Source organism: Lagopus muta, chromosome 1 (assembly GCF_023343835.1).
Source record: "Lagopus muta isolate bLagMut1 chromosome 1, bLagMut1 primary, whole genome shotgun sequence".
Taxonomy (NCBI): domain Eukaryota; kingdom Metazoa; phylum Chordata; class Aves; order Galliformes; family Phasianidae; genus Lagopus; species Lagopus muta.
Window position 1 is genome coordinate 32,556,741 of NC_064433.1, and position 21,437 is coordinate 32,578,177.

The 21,437-nt window shown below is 43.8% G+C and overlaps 1 protein-coding gene across 1 annotated transcript in view; it reads right to left on the bottom strand.

Moving 5' to 3' along the window:
• Positions 1-4,029: 4,029 nt before the first annotated feature.
• The window catches only part of PPM1H (protein phosphatase, Mg2+/Mn2+ dependent 1H), a 132,992-nt gene continuing 115,584 nt past the window's right edge, over positions 4,030-21,437 (bottom strand). Inside the window, exons 8-10 of the mRNA XM_048947874.1 lie at positions 21,324-21,431; positions 14,691-14,842; positions 4,030-8,952 (exon numbers count right to left, since the gene is read on the bottom strand). Coding sequence (XP_048803831.1) covers positions 8,805-8,952; positions 14,691-14,842; positions 21,324-21,431 — 408 coding nt within the window. The 3' untranslated portion in view covers positions 4,030-8,804. The remainder of the gene's footprint in view (positions 8,953-14,690; positions 14,843-21,323; positions 21,432-21,437) is intronic.

The following is a 21,437-nucleotide window of genomic DNA, read 5'->3' on the forward strand; positions in this document are numbered from 1 at the left end:
ATTTTTCCCATTCACAAAATACTTGTATGTCTGGACACGAGACTTAGTTTGAAGGGTGTGTTTTGCTTCTTGTCTGGCTCATTTAAACTGCTTATACACAACTGCTCAGGCAGAGAGGGGGTAAGAATGATGTTTCATCTCTTTTGTTATGAAGTCCCGGATGCACAGTGACTGCTGGTGGAAAGCAAGTGGTAAAAGGGAGGGTGCAAAAACCATAAGGTACACTTTTTTTTTATTTGGGAGCAACCCAAACTCCTTCCTCAGGAAAGGCAGCACAAGAAGTTTGTATGAGGAGCTTGTCATTGGAGTACCCAGTTCTCTAGCTGAGATGCAGCTGACATTTGACTGCCAAGCTCTGGGGAAAACTGAGGGATGATAAGTAATGAGACATTTGGTGCAATTAGCTGTGGTACCAACCCAGGAGCCAAAAGTAAACAGGCACAACGTGAGGAAGACAGCATCTTTCAGAGTCAAGGTCTAAATTGCTTGTAGATGTAGCAGCTCCCCACACTTCGTGTATCGTTTGGCAATTTCCTACTCAATTGTATTGCCTGCTTCCAGATCCTGGAGATCTGCAACTGGCTTTGGCTGCCTCTTGTCTCCTCCTATCCCACCCCAGGACGTGCCGTGATCCCGTGCTGTGCTGCGGAGCAGCTGCCGCAGCCCACATCCGCTGAGGCTCTCCAGCTGCAGAGGGGCTGAGGATTAAAAATTAAACTAACACACATTTAAGGGCTCTGGATGGGCAAACTCAGCCTAAATTTTTGAAAGGAGTACAAATGACTGCAGGTGTGCCAGTTGCTTTTACTTCCGTCTGTCACTGAATATAGTACTGCGCAGGGGAACGGTGGCTGGTTAGGAACAGTTTGTGCTGCATGATGAGGCACTGTTTTGCCATTTGTCTCCAACAGTTACTTTCATGGGAAAACTGTCTTGTAATTTTACATCAACTCTTGCGGAGTTGCCTTACATTTGTTTCTCATTCCTAAGAAAAAGCAGAAATTCAGGGTTTTTTGCATAGTCCCTGAAAAGTTCTGGCAATAACTACAGAAAAAAAAGTGACAACTGTCAAATCCAATGCTGCATCTGAGCTTGTGGGGTCATTTTTGGCTCTTCTGGCCAGCTCTGTGGTTACTGAGCATGGAGAACTGGGCCAAGAACCGGGCCAACAAGGTTCAAAAGTAGAACCCTCTAAAATCAACCTGAAGCCATAGAATTTTCCCCTTTCAAATAGGAGAATTCACATGTTACATGTAGGTATGAGCTCATTCTGAAGTAAAGAGCCACAGTGGGTAAGAGCCATGAAAACATCTCCTTTTCTGCTGGCTCCCCTGGCATTGCTGGCGGTGCCATGCACATTGGTGCCCACCAGAGGTGAGATGTGCAGAGGGCCGAGTACCAGCAGGCTGCATGGAACTATGGAGCAACACGAGCCCCCACAGTGTGCGTTAAACCAAAGAGGAAAAGGGCAGTGAGAAAGGAGGGAAAAATGCCACCGGCAGGATGATAAATGAACTGGACAGCTGCTGTGCTGGGTGCAGCCTGTTGGGAAGGACCTTGATTTGCCCCAGACAACAAAAAAGCCTCACTGACTGGTAATTCCAGGGAGAACTTAGATTCAGGGGTGATACCAAATCACTGCAGCTGGCTGCAGTGCTGTCTTTGCAGAAGAGCACATAAAGGATCGCCTCCTATTGCTTAAGGCAGTAAATGCTCAGGAGTAAAGGTTGGGGACATTTTGACTTTTTAGAGCCTGTGAAATTATGCACTGAAATGTCCAAGAAAAACGATGTAATTCTGATCTTATGCAGCCTAAAATTCATGAAGGTTCAGAGTTCTCATTTGTCAATGCATCTAAACAATCTATCTCAAGTTAGCTGCAGCAAAGATCTAATTATCTTTTCTATTGCAGCTTCCTCCTCTCCCTTCGTATTACATGGCAGTGCTGCAGACCATTCCTACAGCCTCAAATTTATGATTAATTGTTCGTAAATTATTAAACGGGGCTCTCTGAGTCATCTGTTCTTTATCTACCTGCAGACGCGTTTTGTCTGCCTCGATCGTACAGCTTTTATTAACCTTGTCCTCAAAGCAGAATTCCTCCTCAAATCATTCTTTGTCCCTAAAAAGTTATGGCATCCTTTGTTTTGCAAAGTGGAAAGACTTCAAAAAAGAAATCCCTCGTCTTTCCTCGTAACAAGAACAGGATGTGCAGTAACTCTGGTTTACATAAGCCTTCCTGGAAAGCAGAGCGTGACTCTGGAATCAATAAAAGCTGCAGCGCAGTACTGTGAAGAAGTGAAGTTTTTGTGAAGGTGTGTTGCTGTACAAGGTGACATTAAGAAGACAAAACATCAGGTCTCCATTTTACAGTAACTATACAAAACATAAGAAATTACTGGGATTGTTCCTTTATATAGCTTTAGTTAACTGAGTGTGTTCAGTATAAGAGCATGAACATGCCATCACACTTATTGCAACAGGAATTATAGACTGATGTCCACATCTGAAGAGCTTTATCTATTATCTAAAGAAAAAAAAAAGGAAACAAGCTTTACTTGACCTATAACCTCAGATAATGTGGGGCATAAGAGAAGCAAAGCAATAGTGTGATGTGGACCGTGCTCCGTTAGGCTCACCTGACTCTGCTGGCACTGTCTTGCTTAGCTTACACTGAGAAGACAAAGTCATGCTGAAGAATATTTATGCTGTAATTTTAAACTTGGTCAGTGGCCTGACTGCAGCAATAAACTGTAGGGCTTATGGGAGAGTAAGGAAAACCAGAGTGAGTGCAGCAAATTGTTCATCTGTGCATGCTGCTGTGCTCAGAGAAGGCCAGCATAGGCAAACACAGCATACACGAGCAGCATAGAACTGTTCTCATTGTTTTTCTACTGAATTTGAAGTAAAATAAGAATGGGGACAACTAGTTGTGCTATGACACGACATTTGAAGACAGCAGTAAGCACCTGGCTCTATTCTTGCCAGCCCCATGGCTGGTTACTGCTGGGGTGTCAGGTCCTGTATCTGCAGTACCTACACTTGCCTCTTTAGTTACTGAACCAGCCACGACAACCTCTTTCAATATAATCAATGAATTCACCCTTGGTTTTACTCTAATATAAACTGAAAGGGGAATTTGAGACAGGAGTTCCTAAGAAACTGAGGAGGAGGGAAAGCATATTGCAGCTACACTGTGAATGCAAAATTTGCACCCAATTTTTCACACCACAGAGATGATGCCCAACCACTTTGCATAGCAATTTACTGAATCAGAACATAGCAGCTGGCAGCCTGAGCAGTGAAGTCTTACAGAAGGACACAGCTCAGAGTTTTCCAGGAGCTCTTCCTGACCATCCTCTAAGCTACGACACCTCATGGGGACTCACTTTGCTGAATTAAGTAAGTGTGAGACTTCCGCTCAGCATCTCACTACGAGGAAGACATCGAGGCCCTGGAGCTTGTCTAGGGAAGGGCAGTGAAGCTGTGAAGGGTCTGGAACACAAGTCTTATGGGGAGTGGCTGAGGGAACTGGGATTGTTCAGTGTGGAGAAGAGGAGGCTCAGGGGAGACCTCATTGCGCTCTGTAATTGCCTGACAGAGGTGATGATGAGGTGGGGCCAGACTCTTCCTGCGTAACTGGTGATAGGACAAAAGGGAATGACTTAAACTTGTGCCAGGGGAGCTTCAGGTTGGATATTAAGGAAAAGCTTTTCTCAGAGTGGCAACACACTGGCACAGGCTGCCAAAGGACGTGGTGGAGTTACTGTGCAGGGAAATATCAATAAATGTGTAGGTGTGACACTGAGGGACATGGCTAGTGGGTGTGCTGGTGGGGGGTTGGTGGTTGGGCTCAATGTTCTCAGTGGTCTCTTCCAACCTTAACGATTCTATGATCCCACGATCCTTCACTGGTAAAACAGTGTTCTGCTGGTCTGTATTGCTCTATTAACACACAGAGACTCAGACACTCTTCATGACGTAGTCAGAGTAATAATGGTTATAGATATAGATGTGTATATATATAATTTAAAATTTTATTTAAAATTTTGCGCATACACTTCTTCAGCATCCTCCTCTTTTTTTTCATTGCACTGAAAAGTTTCAAAAAACACAAAATATATCCCTTTACCAAACATTTTTTGTTCTTAGGTTACAAAAAGATTAACATTTCACAGTCACAAAACGTAAGAACATTGGTCCAAAACATCTTCCTCCAGCAGCTCCGCTGTTCTTCAAGACATACAGAACCTGGACAGTTTTACGGGTCTGCAAATAAGACGACTTGTCCAACGAGGGAAAGAAAAAAAAGTGGCAGCCATTAAAAAGCAAACCAAACCAAAATAAGATACCTATGAAACAACATCATCACCAGCAACAGTCAAAAAAAAAAAAAGGAAAATAAAGAAAAAAAGAAAAGAAAAAATAATAATGAGGGTGGAGGTGGACAAGGGCATCGTCCTTCAAGTACATCACGGGTAGAAATACAGCAGCACAGTTACAGCATTGTTTGGTCGCTCTGTCTATGGCAGCCACATCACTGCATCTTCATCTCAGACACATGGAGGAAAACTATTTACACACCAAGAATGTTGGAAGGACAACAATTCCATATAGTCTGCAACTCATGTTTGATACAAGTGTTGAAATCGTTTGCACAAAATGTTTCAAAAAATAAAAGGAAGCGGAATGCTGAGGCAGGAAGGAACGCAGCGGATTTGCTTGGAGCATGTAGTGTTCTTTAAAACCTAAAAGCTCAAAGCCAAAACATCAAGTGTAGTTCTTAGCTCTTCAAAACTATCCGGGAGGCACAGCATCTACCACACCTCACAGACCTCCCTGTTGTACTTCAACACGGAAGCAACTCCGACATGGAAATTCACTGCTGATAGCAAACCAGGACTGCTTCTCCTTTAGTTGTCAGCCCTGTCGCTCTTTCAGATTCCTTGTATTAGAACCAGTTTCTCTATCCAGCATGAGGACATTGAAAATTAGCCCTCTTAAACAACAGACTTCTGTGTTCATAAAGGAAGCATCATTGCATTAATTTAGCAAGAGACAGTTGTGTGCCTCACTTTAGATGTGGCTGAAATTTCGAACTACTGTCTTCATCAAGTTAAGCAAAGATGACTTCAGGCTGTAGTGTGAGACAGAAAGCTGTGACACAGCTGTACTACTCTCTGAAACAGTATTCACAGGAGAACGGCAGAAGCTGCTCCTTTTAATTTTCTAGAAATTGGACTGCATCAGGCACCAGAAGGCAGTGTTAACAGTACTGCCCACTGATCTGAACGACAAGAGCTTCCTTGCCTTGCTCTCGTCCAAGAAATGATAACCTACCAACACACTGGCATGGTGAGCACTACCTACTAAGATAGAGGTAACCAGGACTGACGTTCCTTGCTGCTAATGCTGAAACAGCATTGGGTTCTAACAGAACTTCTTCACCGGACAAAAAGCCACACTGCTGCCAGGATCAGGCAGTGACTAAGGTGATGTGCCCAGGATCTAAACTTTGGAGTTGGTGCTGCTCCTAACTGAAGGGCTGCATGGAGCAGTGGAGGAGCTGCAAGCCTGAATGGTGACATCCATCCCACGCCCAAGTGAAAGGTGTGCTGCGTACTGTGGGTCACAACTCCTCTCTGTCACCAGTGATTTCTAATGCTATGACTCCTCAAATAATGCATGTCATGAAGAGAATAGGAAATGCTTTGTTAGCCTTGCTTCACACATGGTATCTCCCCAACTCATGGCTCCTGCTTCCTATTTGTATCGTGCCTTGGTGCATGTATGTACCATGCCATGAAGCAGAGCACAGTGCAGGCATGTAAGAAGCCCCAAATGAAAGCAGACAGCAGTGAAAGCCCAGGCACCAAAGCAGTGAACCACAGATGTACCAGAGCCACTCACAGTAGGTAAGCCTGTAAACACGTAACAGATACTTTGTAAACAAGCAAAACAAAAAACATCACTGCACGGTTTCAGTCACATACAGCTGAGTAGGAAGCTTTTTATTACTCTTGAAAATGTTCAGTTGATGCTAATTGATATTAATTGTTGATGCTGCACCTCTGCCCTTTCCAGAAGGGCTCACAGCTGACACAGAGTGACCAGGGTGGGCACAGCAGTTGCTGGGAAGCAGGCTGACTGATGGCAGTACCTCAGACGAACAACAGAGGCTGGAGGCTGATGCACAGAGCCGTATCACTGCCCGCCAGGTTTTGCTCTGACAGCTTATCAGTGAGTTTGGTCTCCCCAAGTTGCTCCACTGCCCCATCACTCTCAGGGTGCGTTTAAAAACACATCTGAAAGAGGGTATTTCCATTGCCTTAAAATTTCACTTTTATATTTTGGCAAACATTGCACTGGAAATTCCTTCAACCCCATTGTACTCAGTGGTTTCCTAATGACTGGTATGTCTGTTGACCCCATGACACTAAATAACAAAGACTAACAAAACATGGGCACAAAAATATTTGACTCGGGATTGAAGTTGGTCACAGCAAGCATCAGCTTCATTGCTGCTCGTGTGACTTCTGAGGAATTGCCATTAGTTTCCCCATTAAAGAAAGGACTACACAAATGCATTTGCAAAGAGACAACAGGAGTTACACAGAGCACAAAAAGCATGTTGACAAGTTTATTAGGCAAAACAATAGTAATAATTAAAAAAAAAAAAGCAAGAAAAAAAGAGCACAAAAAGATCTCTTGGTTGGACTTTGAAACATATGTAGGACCATGTGAAAAATACTCTAGACTTCAAACCTGCAAACCTCTTCACCCACGTGCACAAAGAAGAGGAAGGAAAGGGGGAAAAGCAAAAAGGAGCAAACAGATAAAGCATGGCAACACCTAATCAGATATATGACTGATACTGGAGCTCTAGAACATAAAACACCAGTGTTCTGCACTGCTTTATCACACGCAGGCACTGGGGAACGCATGGAACAGTTCTCAGATTAAAATCACTCAGTTGGACGCATGTCTGAGCCATTATACACTCTGCATTGGCTCATCTCAATCTGAAACACCTACTGGGTCTAGAAATTAGAGAAAGGACATTTTAAATCCACTGAGAATGTTGCACATGTGCTTTGGATGCAATCAAATAAAGCATCTGGGCTGCTATGCCAAACAGCACTGTACTTTGTTTATAAAGCACATTATAAATTACAGAACTGGCAAGCTCTAGGCCACTCTTGTTGAGGAGTGCACATCTCCAGGAACACCAAGGACACAGTATCCTGCTCTTAGAGCTGGCAGTTTCTCCTTCAGAAAGGATAAAACACCTTTGAGATGCCTAATCATTGCTCCACAGTTAGCCCAGCTCCCTGTCTTCTGGCTATCCAAGAAGTAGCTTTTATGTACAAGTCAGATTAGCAGCTCCAAAAGAATGAAGTCTGGGACAACAGAGGCTGAATCTAACTTCCCAGCTGACACATCTCCTATAAATGAGAACCTTTGGATTGATTTAATTTTTAATTGCGGCCAGTAAAGTGAAGAGCTGTCTGCCCACAGAACAGGCAGCCAAGTCAAGCTGCGGATTTGCTCAGTAGTTACTCTCTTGGACTATTGCTTGTACTATGACAATGTCCTTGGATTTTCTTTATTTAAACTGACTTAGCACTGCTAAGAAAAAGCTGATGAAGCTAGCCATAACTATCACAGTGATCATCTGATCCTCAGCCACAGTCCTCAACAACCAAGAGGATGTGAAGTTATTAACTGTCACCTTCTCGTCACCAAGTCAAGCAGGCAAAGGTATGCTGAACCCAGAAGTGAAATCATTCTTAAATAGATCACCACCTGAGTATCTTAGCCAGTAACCAGAACAATGCCATCACTTCAAGTAGAAATCCAGCTGAAAATACACTCAGGAGCCCAAATAAATGTAGAACTTTTCCTCAGTTGAGATTCAGTGTGTTCAGGGATCCTTCCAACAGGACAAGGCAGACAGAACCATTCAAAGAATGAAAATCTCTGATCCCAAAGGAACCAGAACCTCCAGGTGAACATCACATAATGCAAGCTTCCTCGCTCTGGTATACACACAACAGGGAGTCTTGAAAATTATTCTTCATACCTGAACAGATCTCGTAATACAGGACTGTGACCTATTTCTCTTGGACAATTTTGTAGGTGGCTGTTCTAGCTGCAGTAAACAGGCATAGTCACACGAAAAACAATTTCAGTTTTCCTACTAAAATACAGGAATATAATCTACTGAAGAAGAGACCAGAGGGAAGAAATGGCGATTCAAAGGATTACATCAGTTTGCAGTTGTCCATAGGCAAGTCATGAAAGCAACTTTTTGGAAGAAGAAAACTCTTGAGTCTCATTTATATGTATAAAAGTATTTTTAAATGAGATGTGATCCAAGTCACTGCTCTGAATATTTCAGGTTAGACTTCAGGAGCCTCCTTGGCTTCTGATACTCACTTCTACTTTCACAACTGAAATGGCTCTTCCAAGCTACATGGCAAACTGAAAAACAATAATTCTTACTTCAGGTCTTCACCTGGAGGGATGACAGAATCCACAATATGCTAGCAGCATTTTGATCTCATTCCCATTAAGCACCAAAACCTTTACTACAGGGGAGTTGTAATCTTAAGGGTTATCTGTAATCATACATAGTCTATGTGCAGAGCCCTGTCTTTCAGGCAGAAAAGTACCCCTCCAGCATTAGCTATGAATAGACTACATCAATTGGAGACGTCCTGGTCAGATCATCCAAAACACATCGTCTCTTACAGGTCCTTCCCCAAAAGATCCCCTTTCCATAACCACTCTCGAAGCTACTTTCACGACTGCTTGTTCCCATGTATTAAAGGAATGACGTAGACAGAAATGTCATCTCCAGAGCCCAGCCTGTCGTTGGATATTCGCCAGCCCCGGTCCTTCAGCACTCCCCGGGCTCTCATCACCAGGTCCTGCGCCGCCAGTGTGTACCTGGGGGAAGGCAGAAGACAGCTGGTACCATGCGCTAGCCTTGTGAGGAAAGCCTGTGAGATGGACATTTGTGAGGTACAAGGACAAGTCACTCAGCATTTGAGAAGCACGTAAATGTTAATGATCACCTTCCCACAAAGCAATCGTCTGTCATTCCCTAACAGCTTTTATCTCAGAATCTCAAGGTATTTCATAGCAATCGAATGTCAGAAGGTGACCAGTCATTTTGGGTGCTCAACTTTACCAGTTTTCAGAACATATTAAAACACTTCCTTTAGCAAATTAAGTTTCTAGTCATGGTTTGAAGAATCAAGGACACAAAATTACAGCACTCATTTACTGAGCTCTACATGCCTGTGGGCAGGAACACCTGAGGGTAAATACAGGCCTACTCACTTTGGAGGGATGCTGTAATGAAGCAAGTGATTTGAAAACAAGCAGTAAGTCCTAATTCAGCAACCCTTCCAATCCCAACGCAGCACTGATCAGATACGTTCTCCCATATCCCTCTGCCTGCTGTTACTGGATCGACACATCTGTGTGCCGATTCAGAAGTTTCTGCTCAAAGAAATCTCATTATGGATGAACAACTATTCCAGTCAGTTCTCAGCCCAGCACCTGCCTGAGATGTTTCGAATTTGGCTGGGTGGAGTGCAGCTTTTCTATCGGTTCGCTAATAAAAAATGATCAAACAGTTAAAGAGACTCACAAGGAAAACAAAACAACAGTTCAATATTGTGCCTGCCTGTATTTTATTTAAAGCTTAATTATCAGCCTCTAATAGGATGACTGGCTCTCTATAAAGCCCTCTATAAAGCCCAGATAATCAGAAGAAGGGCACTTCTGCAATTCACAGAAAGCAGGAAGGACAAGAAAGGGTGGCATTTCAAGACCCCCTTTTCTAGGGAGGATCCTGGGCCAGAAGTGATCGGCTCAGATCTGCCTGAGGCACAGGACAGAACAGTATCTCCATTGATCAGAAGCAGTGGACAAAAAGAAAAAGGTGTGTATTAATTGAATATCCAGGGATTGTTCCAATCCCAGAACATTTCACCACAGAATGAGTTATTAAATGTATCTGCTACCCAAAAAGACTTTATTTGCTCTCCTAGGTGAAAAATACCCAGTTTCTTATGTTCTATTGCTACAATTTAGGTTCCTAAGCTTAAAAGTCTCCTTTGAATCCGGAACAGAGAGATTTATTTTCTCTACTAAGAAGTTATATTCACTCTAAATAAACCAACATTTCACTGCATAGAAGGTCTGATGTTAAGTCCAAATAACATTCTACAGAGGTTATTTCTAACGCACTACCTGCTCCCAGTGGTACAAACAAGAGTGGTAAACTTCCCAGGTCCTTCTAGCTTTGACAAGAGATTTACTTTTAGTGGTTGGAGAAGGGCTTGAGGGTCATTCTGCACCACTCAGGGCGCCAACTCGAACACATACAGTTGTGCACATGTGTGCATGCTCTCTGCAGGTTCCAAGATCATCCGCATCAAAGACCTTGAGATATAACAGCAGGAGGTGACAAGAACCAGTCATACTGTCCTAATAACAACAGAAAACTTTGTTTCCTAAGGGAAAAAAAACCCAAACATACTTGCATTCTTCAGTTCCCAAATCCCCAAATCAGATGCAGGGCTAAAGAATAGAAGGACTCCACATGGTAAGCGAGAAACTGAAGCGTTCATTCACAGCATGAATGCTAAAAGAATTTTGGCTAAGAACATCTTTTTCAAGGGCTTCTCAGCTACTGTCAGAACTTAAGAGAAGCAAAACACCCACCATCCTGGCAGAAAACTTTGCATTGCTTCTTTTCTAATTAACAAGAGCTCCCCACATCTAAAGAGTACAAAGGCATGCATTTTGCTCTTTATTGCATAATGATTTGCTGCTTAATGTTTGGATAGGGCAAGATTAAACCAGAAATCTCTCATAGGCAGACTGAAATACACAAGAAAAACAGCACATTGAAGCAGAGGAGAAGGAACAGGTGAAAGCAGCAGCGAGGTAACACATTCCTTTCCTAGCACAGAGCTGAATTGGAGCAATGCTGTTCAACTTGGCACTGAGACGGGGTGAGTTTCGTGTACCTGGAGATGAATAGCAGCAGCAGTCCATTATCGAGTGCTTTTATTCTCCAGCGCTGTGAACTTGGGATTCAGCTGTCAAGACAGCATTAGAGAACTGCTGAAGTAGTTTTAAAGTACCCACTTCCTCCTAATGAACAGCCTTGCTGGAACACAACTTCTGTGTTTTAAGAATATATATATATATTTTCTCCTGCTCAAGCTTTCAGTATTGATCAGTGAAAGTACTGCAGGAGAAATGGTGACAGCGGGGGCAACTTGCTACAGTTTGAGCAGCTTCTTATCCCCTCACACTCAGGAGGAGCAAAGCAGCTTCCCAGCACCCTCGTAAATCTCCACAAGGGTGAAGGAGAGTGTGAGAGGGGATGAAAGAGGATGGGAGGGAGGAGGAGAAGCAGCAGATTCCCTATGTCAGTATGTAAGCAGGTGCAGCTTGAAGGAAATGGTCAACATTCACACTCTTCTTCATCTTCATACTTCTGCAGACAGATGTACGAAAAACACCTGTCATGTAATGCGTGTCATTACCCCTTCTCTTTGCTCAGGGTCCCCTTCATGCTCCTGTCTGAACTGAGCTAGCAAAGAAATCCAACTCAAGCTCAGCTTCTTCACTCCATCACAGAATTGCCCAGCCCTCACAGAGGAACCGCTCTCTCATCACGTCTGTTCTCATCACTCATTGCCCAGATCCCCTGGGGTTCTGTCTGCATGGCTGGCTGAAGACAGAACCAGCTTCACTCCCTCTGCACTTGGAGATGCCCAGGCACATGTTACATTTGACAGGATTCAAAGATGTTTTTCTGTGGGTAACAAACATTCATAGTTCTGACAGTAAATATCAACAGGAAAGAGTCCCAGGGGCTTTCCCAAGGGCTATGAGCTCTTATCCATCAGGCTGTAAAACGACTCCTAATTCAAATGGGAGGGATGTTGCTCCCTCAAAGAGCTGATTACATAACCGATAAGTGCTCTGCAGCTCTAAAATCTTCCTATTAATTTATTTTTTTTTCCCAAGTATGCTGCTGTCAGGGAATAAGTAGGCTACTGGGTCAGATGGATGCAGGGTCCGCTCCAACAGGTAGGTTCTTCAGAACTCTGCAGAATTATGAAGCCTAGGGGGGCAACTCTCTTCCATTTTGACAAGTTTTCTACATCCCTAGGGATTGTACATTCCCAGCTGCTCACCTCATCACAGACTCCAGATGCACTCATCACAGAACTTGACATTCTGTGGGATAACATTTCCTCTAAATGCAACACTGATAACACTGCAAACACAATTCTCCTGTCACTGACTAGTGAGAGGAATTAACACAACTCCATAGTCTGAGGTGCTATGCTATTGTAAAGTCATTAGTTATACCTTATTTGGACCACTGAAGTAATTATATAAAACCTCTCACATAGTACTTCAAACCCTTTAAATATTCTTTATAACCAAATAGCAATTCCACAAAGGTAATTTTCATAAATATCACTGTAAACTATATGAGGGACTGTTCTAATTACCTTTTGCAAGCTGGTATGAGAGATGTCTTGGTGCCACTATTTGTAAGCCTCTAAATGACCTGGCACAAAGTTACTGAAAAGAACAAATAAATTTTCAACTCAGGCGTCCATTCACAGATCTGTAGGTCAAACACTAACAAATGTGTTTGCTCTAACTCATAATCATCAGGCTCAATTCTAGAGTGTGTTACACTGCTACAAACAGGACTAATCTCCCACACTTACTGGGGCCAAACGAGCACAAATAAATCTACATCTAAGAAAATATTTTTCTTTTAGTCTCTGATTTCTCGATATTTTACTTATAACAGATGAGAGATCATTCACCCAGCAAGCAAAAAAGATTAAAAAAAGAATTCCTATTTCTACTGCAACAAAAGCATTGATTACCACCAGCGCTGGGAACACCAGAAGGAACAAGACTGACGCAGTGCACTCACACTGTATTCACAATGAACAGGTAGGACCAGGCCAGACGGTAGGATGAGCCAACCTTTCCCAATTACTCGATGAGAATGGAGACAGAGGCTTTACACTGTACCAGCTGTCTTTGCAGGAGGACAGCCAGGGTGCAGAACTCAAAGAAACACCCAGTTGATTGGGTGGGTCCCCTCCTACTGAAAAGCTTATCTGCAGAGCACAGTGCCAGGTGGAAGTGCCCCACGCTAGCCATGCCTGATCTCTCTCAGATGGAGGACAGAAGAACTTTCATGCCTTGCTGAATTAGAGAAGCCCTTGGTTGTCGTTAGTGCCCCACCTCCTCTTCAGGGCAAGGAGGAAGGAAGGTCAAAGTACTGCAGTTGCAGCTTCATGCTCGTCACCCATTCACCTGACAACTGAGTGCTTGCAGCAAAATGTTATTTTGCATTCCACGCTTCTGAGTAAGTGTCCGGTAAGAACATACTGCTTGTGATTTGCTTTGGAGTGCCTGTCACTGTAAATCCCAAGTGGCTGCCAGGGTGTCTGTATCCACTCGTTGTCTTCCTTGTTTACTGATGGAGAACAGAGCTGACCTCATGAAAATGCCCGCTCAGAAAAATTAAAAACACAAAGCATTTTGTGACTGGTTTACCCTCAAGAGCTGCAACATCTGAACAACTGAAACCGGCACATTCATTCAAGTGAGTGAAACAGTCCTACATTTTCTCACTTGGCTGCTGAGATATCCCAGTGCTTATCTCCCAAACTCCGCTTTTTACAGGCCAACTGGGGTGATCTGAGGGCTCTCTTCCCACACTCTCAGCCCAATGAGAGGGCAGAAGACAACCATGGCCATCCAAACTTGCGTTCTGAAAGGCTTTTCCTTTTGGAACACTTTCTAGAGATGGATAAAGCTATTTCCCTTTCATCATTCTGTTTTAGAAGTGAAAGACTTCTGATCTCCAGCATGATGCTTTAGTTCACAGTGACAGACAGGCACAGGGAACTCAGCAGCAGACAGGCAGACCAACCCACTGCGGCACTCTAGTTAGTGTTTGGGAAGATTTTGTTTGCTTGATGGTGTACTTCAAAGAGAGAAGCTGACCAAGTAAGAGGAGATAAACATGGGAAAATGAAAAGGATCATTCTGAAATAAACAGAATCCAGCAACTTGAATCAGAATCAAACTCTGCACCTATTTTGTCACCACACCTGTTTGGCAGCTGGCAGGCACTGAGCATCCACTATCGCAATGGTTTCAAAGGTCACAGTGTGACTTGCAATGCGTAGCACCCACACTGTGTTGTATTTATCCATACATCTAGAGGGAGAGAGATGCTGCTAAGGTCCAAGCAAGAAACAACTTCTTCAGTGTTAAAAGACTATCCAGGGGAGAGCCAGATGGAATCCTGTGACTGCTGGAGACCTGTTGTCATCTTCTTCTCTGTCTTCAACCTCCTATGGTTTCTACAGAATCTACTAAAGCACAAAAAATGGATCTTGTCCCAAGATACCACGATCCCACAACTTTCCTCTGAAGGCAGGCATTTCTGAGTTATAACAGAAAAAAACACACTTGCTATACAGACTCTCTCTGCTGTATAAAAGCATGCAAGTTTGCTGAATCTTACCCACATCATATGCTCTACACAAATATGTTACCAAAAAGCATTCTTAATTTCAGAGAAGCTGGAAAGCCAAGGGATGAACACAAACCTGTGGGGATCATCAGGGTCACAGTTTGGCAGGAAGTTAGTGACAGCTTCTGCCACTTCTTCATTTAACAGCACATCCCAGAGTCCATCTGTAGCTAGGATCAGAACATCGTCCGGCCCATGCTCATACTGCAGTAGGTCATAGACTCTTACCTAAAACACACAAAAAAACATTCATGAAGGAAGAAACTGCCAAATCTGTTTGTGAATTGTTGCTGAGCTGGCTCTGAGATAGGGGGTTGGCCAGGGCACTGAAATCCATCTCCTGCAGGCCTGCTTTCCAGCCTGCAGCTCCTCCCGGCCCAGCTCAGCCCTGAACTGACCCAGTCAGAATGGATACAAGTGTTGCTGAGCTGGGCTGCATGGCTCTGTGCTGCCAGCAGTGATCAAAGCCAGCCTGGTTCTGCATGCAGAGCTCTTCCCTCTTGCTGGCAGGGCTAGTCAAACGGAGGCTGAATAATTTATTTGATGAATTTTTGATATTTTCTAATAAAGTATTCAAAAATAATTGTTTTCATCATTTGTCCAGATCCATTTAACTCTGCCAAATAAATTGTACATGTTTGGAAATGTCTACACAGGAGAAGGCATCTCATTTGCCTCTCTAGACCCAATGCATGCGCTGCACTTAGGAATTATGCCTGAGCAAGCAAACAGTTCCACAAAATGAACAGAAACTCTTTACCTGCTCAATTATGAGTATCTCAAAAGTGGGTAGAGACCCATTCTAGATTGGCACAGAAGTGAACCCCCAAGCGTATTCTCACAGTATTGTTTTCTTGCAATGCCTGCTGGCTTCACCACCGCAGCCAGGTCGACCATGGCTGTCAGCATGGCGTGAGGCCCAGCCTGCAGTGCCACCCACGGCCCTGTCCCTGAGAGATGGAGAAAGCTGGCAGCAAAGGCCGATGACCCAGAGACTGCTAGCCGAGCCCAAACATGTGCATACGTCATCGGGAGTGTTTTAAAGTGAGCCTTTTGGTGGACATAACTGTCCTTCCAGCACATGCTGCATTCCAGTGGACACACCACCATCCCCTGCAGATCCCAGGCACGACAGCCACCACGGAGAACTTTAACCACCACAGCAACAACACCAAATTGAAAGCAGCCTGGCAACCTTGGTGAGGCAGACAGGAGGAAAAGATCTGCATAGACCAGCCTTCACTGACTGCAACAAATGTGCTGGGACAAGCGCTTGGCACAGCCACCAGACACCGAGCTGTTTTGTTCTCCCTCCTGGTGCACTGTCTCCTCAGGAGCAGGAAATGCACATAAAATGCCTGGACCTTTTAATGTAATTATGATTTTAAGGGGCTGCAAGCAGCTCCGAGGAAACAATCATCTCGACCTCACTGCTAATCCTCACTTGTTCGCCTTTCACTCAAAAGCACAAGAAGGTCATTTGTAAAATGTAACCTCACTTCATTATCTAAGGTAGCGTCTGAGAAAGGACTTTGGAGAAGATTAAAGTTAAGGCAAGATACTCTCTTAATTAGAGCACATCGCCTTATTCAGATTGAGAGGGAAAAGAGATCCTTATATGCAGCACAGAACTTCTTTCAGGTCTGCTACACAGAAGGCAGAAGTTGCCACTGCTCCCATCTCCCAGAGTTCTGTTCTACTGTCAGAGCCCAGAGTTGCACCTGGAAAATTAGTGGGTACAGGGGCAAGCTGGCCACCACGGTGACCAGAAGTGCTCTGCACACTCTGGTCAGCTCTCCTAGGTACAGGCAAGTATTTTGGATAGCATCACAGCTACAGCTCAGGCATTTGCTCAGCAGCAAGCATCTCATACAAAAAAGCTTCTAACACCGTCACTAGAAAAAATACACCCACCATGGTTCATCCAACCAGGCAAAGCATATGTTTAGCCACAAGAGCCTTTTCCTCAGCACTGGTGTAGCACCACTCAAGGCCAACACCAGAAGCAGATTACTTTACCAAGAGTACATATTCTCCCCAAAAATCTGAAAACAACACAAAACAAAACCTCCACACCCCACAACAACTGTTCTTACAGATAATGAGTTGAGTACAATTGAGTACAAGCTAGGATTTCCTAATGGTAAAAGCTTTGTGAACTGAGCACATCCAGAAAGGAGTGCCAGTGAGAAAAACGTAGAGCAAGGTGAGCAATAATGGATAGCAGGCTGGTACTCAGGAAAGCAGAATGCCAAGGTGACAGAAAACAATGTGGGTTGACTTCAGGCAAGATTCCTGCCTGTTGAAGGTTCAGGTTCAGCGCTGCCACCAACTCCCTAGGATTCTCCCAATCCCTTTCAAATCAATCCATCAAACATCCTTCTTTAACATCTGTGGAGCAACAGGACACCCAGTGAAGGCTTCCAGTATGGTCACCATACTTGTACTACCATCTGACTTGATGTGGAGCAGCTGACTCGTTAACTCATTCATTCTGGTCTAGTATTAAATGCAGAGGTTGGTGGCCCTGCCTGTGGTGGGGAGGTTAGAGCTTGATGATCCTTGAGGTACCTTCCAACACAGACCATTCTATGATTCTATGATTCTATGATTCTATGATTCTATGATTTGATGTCAGCAATCAGAAAATAGGAAGCAATACCACGTTGACAGCACAAACACCCATGACATTAAGAGTTGGGTTACACTAGATGTTTCTTGACTGGTACTAACAGATCTCTGCTGAAATTTAGCATTGGATGCACACTACCAAGGCCCGCAGTCACTCATGACACCTTTCTGAACATGTATCAAGCAGTTTGCCACTTAATGCCTTTCCTCATTCTGGATATTTCTTTCCAATATTGCTCACCTACATGAAATCAGAAGCACTGAGAAAAATGCTCTAGGCAAGCAGTGAAAGAACAGGTGGGCAGGTTTTATATTCATATCTCAAACAGATCTACCCAGTGGACAAAACCTGCATTTGGCTCAGATCAAGGATGGCACCAGCTCTGCAAAGGCACTAAGACCTGCTTGCCAGCTTTGTTTCTAGGAGGCGGCCAATGTGAGTCCCTGTGGTGTGAAAACTATTCCCAGTGAACTGGCACAGGAGACTGCAGCCATCTGAGGTGCTCCCAAGCTGCCTGCCAGGCAGAATCCAAACCAAACAACAGTCCGCATTCAGTTGCCTGCACTGATCAACCCAGCCTCTGCAATAAATTAAACCCCTTCTTAATTGTATTGTCCCTTTTTATGTGCAGCGCTATCCAGAGCAGCTCCACTGGCAAATGACGAGATCTTTCAATACCACCCTCCAAGTAATTTATATGTAAATAATAAAAAGCGGGTCCCAACACTACTCCCTGCAGCACTCACCAATTAATCTCCTTTTAGCTTTTTACTGCCACCCTTTGTTTCCTGCCCTATAGCCAATTTCCAGTAGACTGTGCCAACTTTCCACTTAGTCTACAGCTTCATATCTTTTTATATTAATAACCTGTGATGCAGAACAGTCTCTCAAATGTTTTCTCTTTTTCAGAAATCAAAGTGCTCAGGCAAGATCATCTACTGCATTTTTATTTGTTTAATTCTCTAGTAGACATACCCCTGAAGGACTTGAAGCTACTAAAGCGTGATGTTTGCTTCCTTAAACCACCTTGACTCCCTTTGATCAAACAGTACTTCTCAAAGTCCTTGCCTTGCTCATTCCTTTAAATGCTGTAATTCCCCAAGATTTCTCCAGAAGGCAGATGTGAATCTAAAACAGTCTCCTCTGACATATTTGTGAAGTTGTCAGAAAGATTTCAGTAATGCATTTGAGAAGGGAAAAATTCTCCTTGGTTACTCTCTTATCATTTGCTCTGCTGGGTGACGTTGGGTTCATCGCCAGCAAAGACCAAGTGCTTTTGTCAGAGCCACACTGCTTCCACTGAATAGCTGAGCTGAGCTGCTGCTTGAAAATTTCAGGTTAAAATTCTGCTTCACAGCTGCAACAAGAAGGGTCTTGCTGAGCCTTAAAACGCAGAATTTCCTGCTGAAAGCTTTCAAATGAGCTGTTCCATTATGAAAAATAAATATTTAATTCCATGCCAGAGAGCCTCAGCCATGGCTTGCCTGCTTTGTGCTTCTCCAGTTCATTATAAAAGGCTCAATTCTCTAGAGCTCACCAACCTGCAGAAGTTCTCCATATCTGGTCTCAAAACAGCTGAGCCACTGAATCCTGATTACATTTGTCAGTCTTGGCTACATGACTTCTCCTCCCATAGCCTGGCACTCTATCAAAGTGTAAATTCACACCACTCCCAAATTACTTCTCTCTCTATTTTTGGATGCAGTTGCAGGGATGCTTACCTTTCCTTCAGACAAATTTTGGTGGACATACCATACCAGAATTTTGTCACACAGCAGTAAAAAAAAAAAAAAAAAAAATCACCTTTCCCCCAGATTTGGAAAGGACACTGTCATTACAGCACGGAAACAGAAGCCAGACTTGGATTCTCCCCATGTCACGACTCACTGTGTGCCTTCACTTCCTGTGCTTCCCCTTTTCTAGGTCTGGAAACCAGACATTGTGCTTCCCTACCTCTACAAAGAGGATTCAAAATGCAATGCTGCACTAAAGGCCAAATGTGACTGTCTGCCCGAGGCCACTGCACTTGCTTCCAAGTGCCAGGTTTTCCAGATGGCAGCATAAAGACTTTTCTTAGTGCTGGTTTCTGCACACGGTGTCCACATATAAACAGAAGAAGATGAAGAAAAACGTGAGGAGATGAAGTACTGGGGGCCTCTCTGGGAAGAGAAAGAAGAGATGGCAAAAAAAAAGAGGCTCAGTGGCAAGCAAGTCAGAGCATATGTTACTTCCTAATATAATTCAAGTTGTGTGGTTAGTTCTTTTTTCTTTCCTCCTTTCCTATGTCTCTAAATCAAGGTCACTGGTGCTCTGTCTTTACTCCTGCTGCCCTACTAGATTTCTGCTGAATTTAGCTGAAAAGGGAACATGGAAACATAAACAATTTTGCTTCCCTTTAATAATGCAGTTAAGAGATCCTGAAACGTGGATAGCATAGGAACTGAATGCCACACTCCAGAATTTGAACACGTGCACACACACACAGTACACACAAATTAGAAAAGCCCATGAGAGGCATTGGTTTATATGCACAGACAAATACAACAGCAGCAATTGGCAGAGATGACACTGCTGAGATACTGCGCTGCAGCTATTACATACCCCAGAAACAGTGCGTCTCAGCATGCCAGGCAGAAAAATAAATAGGTAAAATTGCATCATTTCACTGGCGCTAAACAAAACCATCAAAGTGATGAGGGCAGAGCTGCTGCCTGCCTGGCAGAGAACAGCAGCAGGTCCCAAGTGATGGACTCCACACACTTGAAGTGGGGAGAGGGAAGGGACTAGATTGATAGCAAGGAAAAGTGAAGAAAGGGCTGTCTCTGGACCTCCTCCTTTTACCCAGGACCAGAAAGTCTCAGCGTTTCTTTCTAATTTTCAAGTCTCAAAGATGTTATAAGCAAGGTCAAGTAAGTCATTTTCTTCCTTCCTGACAGTGTTGTGTCATTTGTGTATTTTCATTCTCTTGCATTACAGAACCACAGAGTTGCAGGGGCTGGAAGGGACCTCAAGAGATCATTGAGTCTGACTCCCCTGCTAAAGCAGCTACCCTACAGTAGGTCCCAATGTGCTTTATTTATTGCTGTAGCAAGCAACAGATTCAAGGTCAGGTACTGGGTATGGTTAAAACAACAGAAAGCCAGCTGACAATGGATGGCAATTGGGCTACAGCAGTAAAGCCTCCTCTTTTCAGGATGGCATGCCCTTGCTGAATATTTTATAGAGAATATGTCATCTGTTCTCTGATGTAGGAAGACAAATAAAACCACAGAGTAAAAATTTTGCATGTTTCTTCATGGGCAAAAAAAACATGCAACCTCCTTTAGAAGCCTGTATATCTTTCACTGCAAGGTCTATGGTGATTAAAAACTGGACTTGTTTGCAAGTCATGATGGAAACATTTAAAACTGATTCCCAAACAGGTAAGTTGCAAGTTCACTACCCCATCATAGTAAATATCACATAATCTCCTCCTTATGCTATCATCTGGGAATGCGCAGTGCCATGTATACCATTATTTGGGGTTTGCACAAAACCAGCAGAAAGGATTAAGCACAAGATGTGAAGAGGCAGCCAGATGGAAGCATAAAGCACTCTTCCAACATGCTTCTGGCATTTTCCTACTTAGCAGTTAGATTGTTACACTCTGCCTAAAGCAGCATGCATGCTACTGCGGAAGACATCCAATGCCCCCTTTTGGAGAAGGCAGGTTTATCTCTGCTTCTGTGAAGACATGATCCAGGAAAGGAAGTCAGAGCACATGAAAATGGGGAGAGATGGTCACAGTGAATGGTGAGGATATATGATAGCCAACGACAAGGGAAAGAATACGTCAATGCTCTGGCTGGGATAAGGATCAATTGGAGGAAGGCAAACAGCTGGGGAATTCGTAACATTCCTATTCCAAGGATGTTACTAACTTCAGGTGTCACCCCACAAACACCTTTGGGAAGTGCAGCATGTTACCAGGATTGAGCCGCAATCAGAACAGAGTCAGATTTGGGAAGAACAAATAAGCACAGTAAGTGCATTTGCTTCTCTTCCACAAATGAGGTCGTTGAAGCTTGGCAGTTTTACCTCAGGAGATGAGGATAGGAAAGGTTTGATGTAGATATTGGAGTCGTGAACCTTCAGGTCGTGGTCTCCCAGTCCTCGAGTCACGCCAATTGTTGCCATAACCCGAGCCTAGAA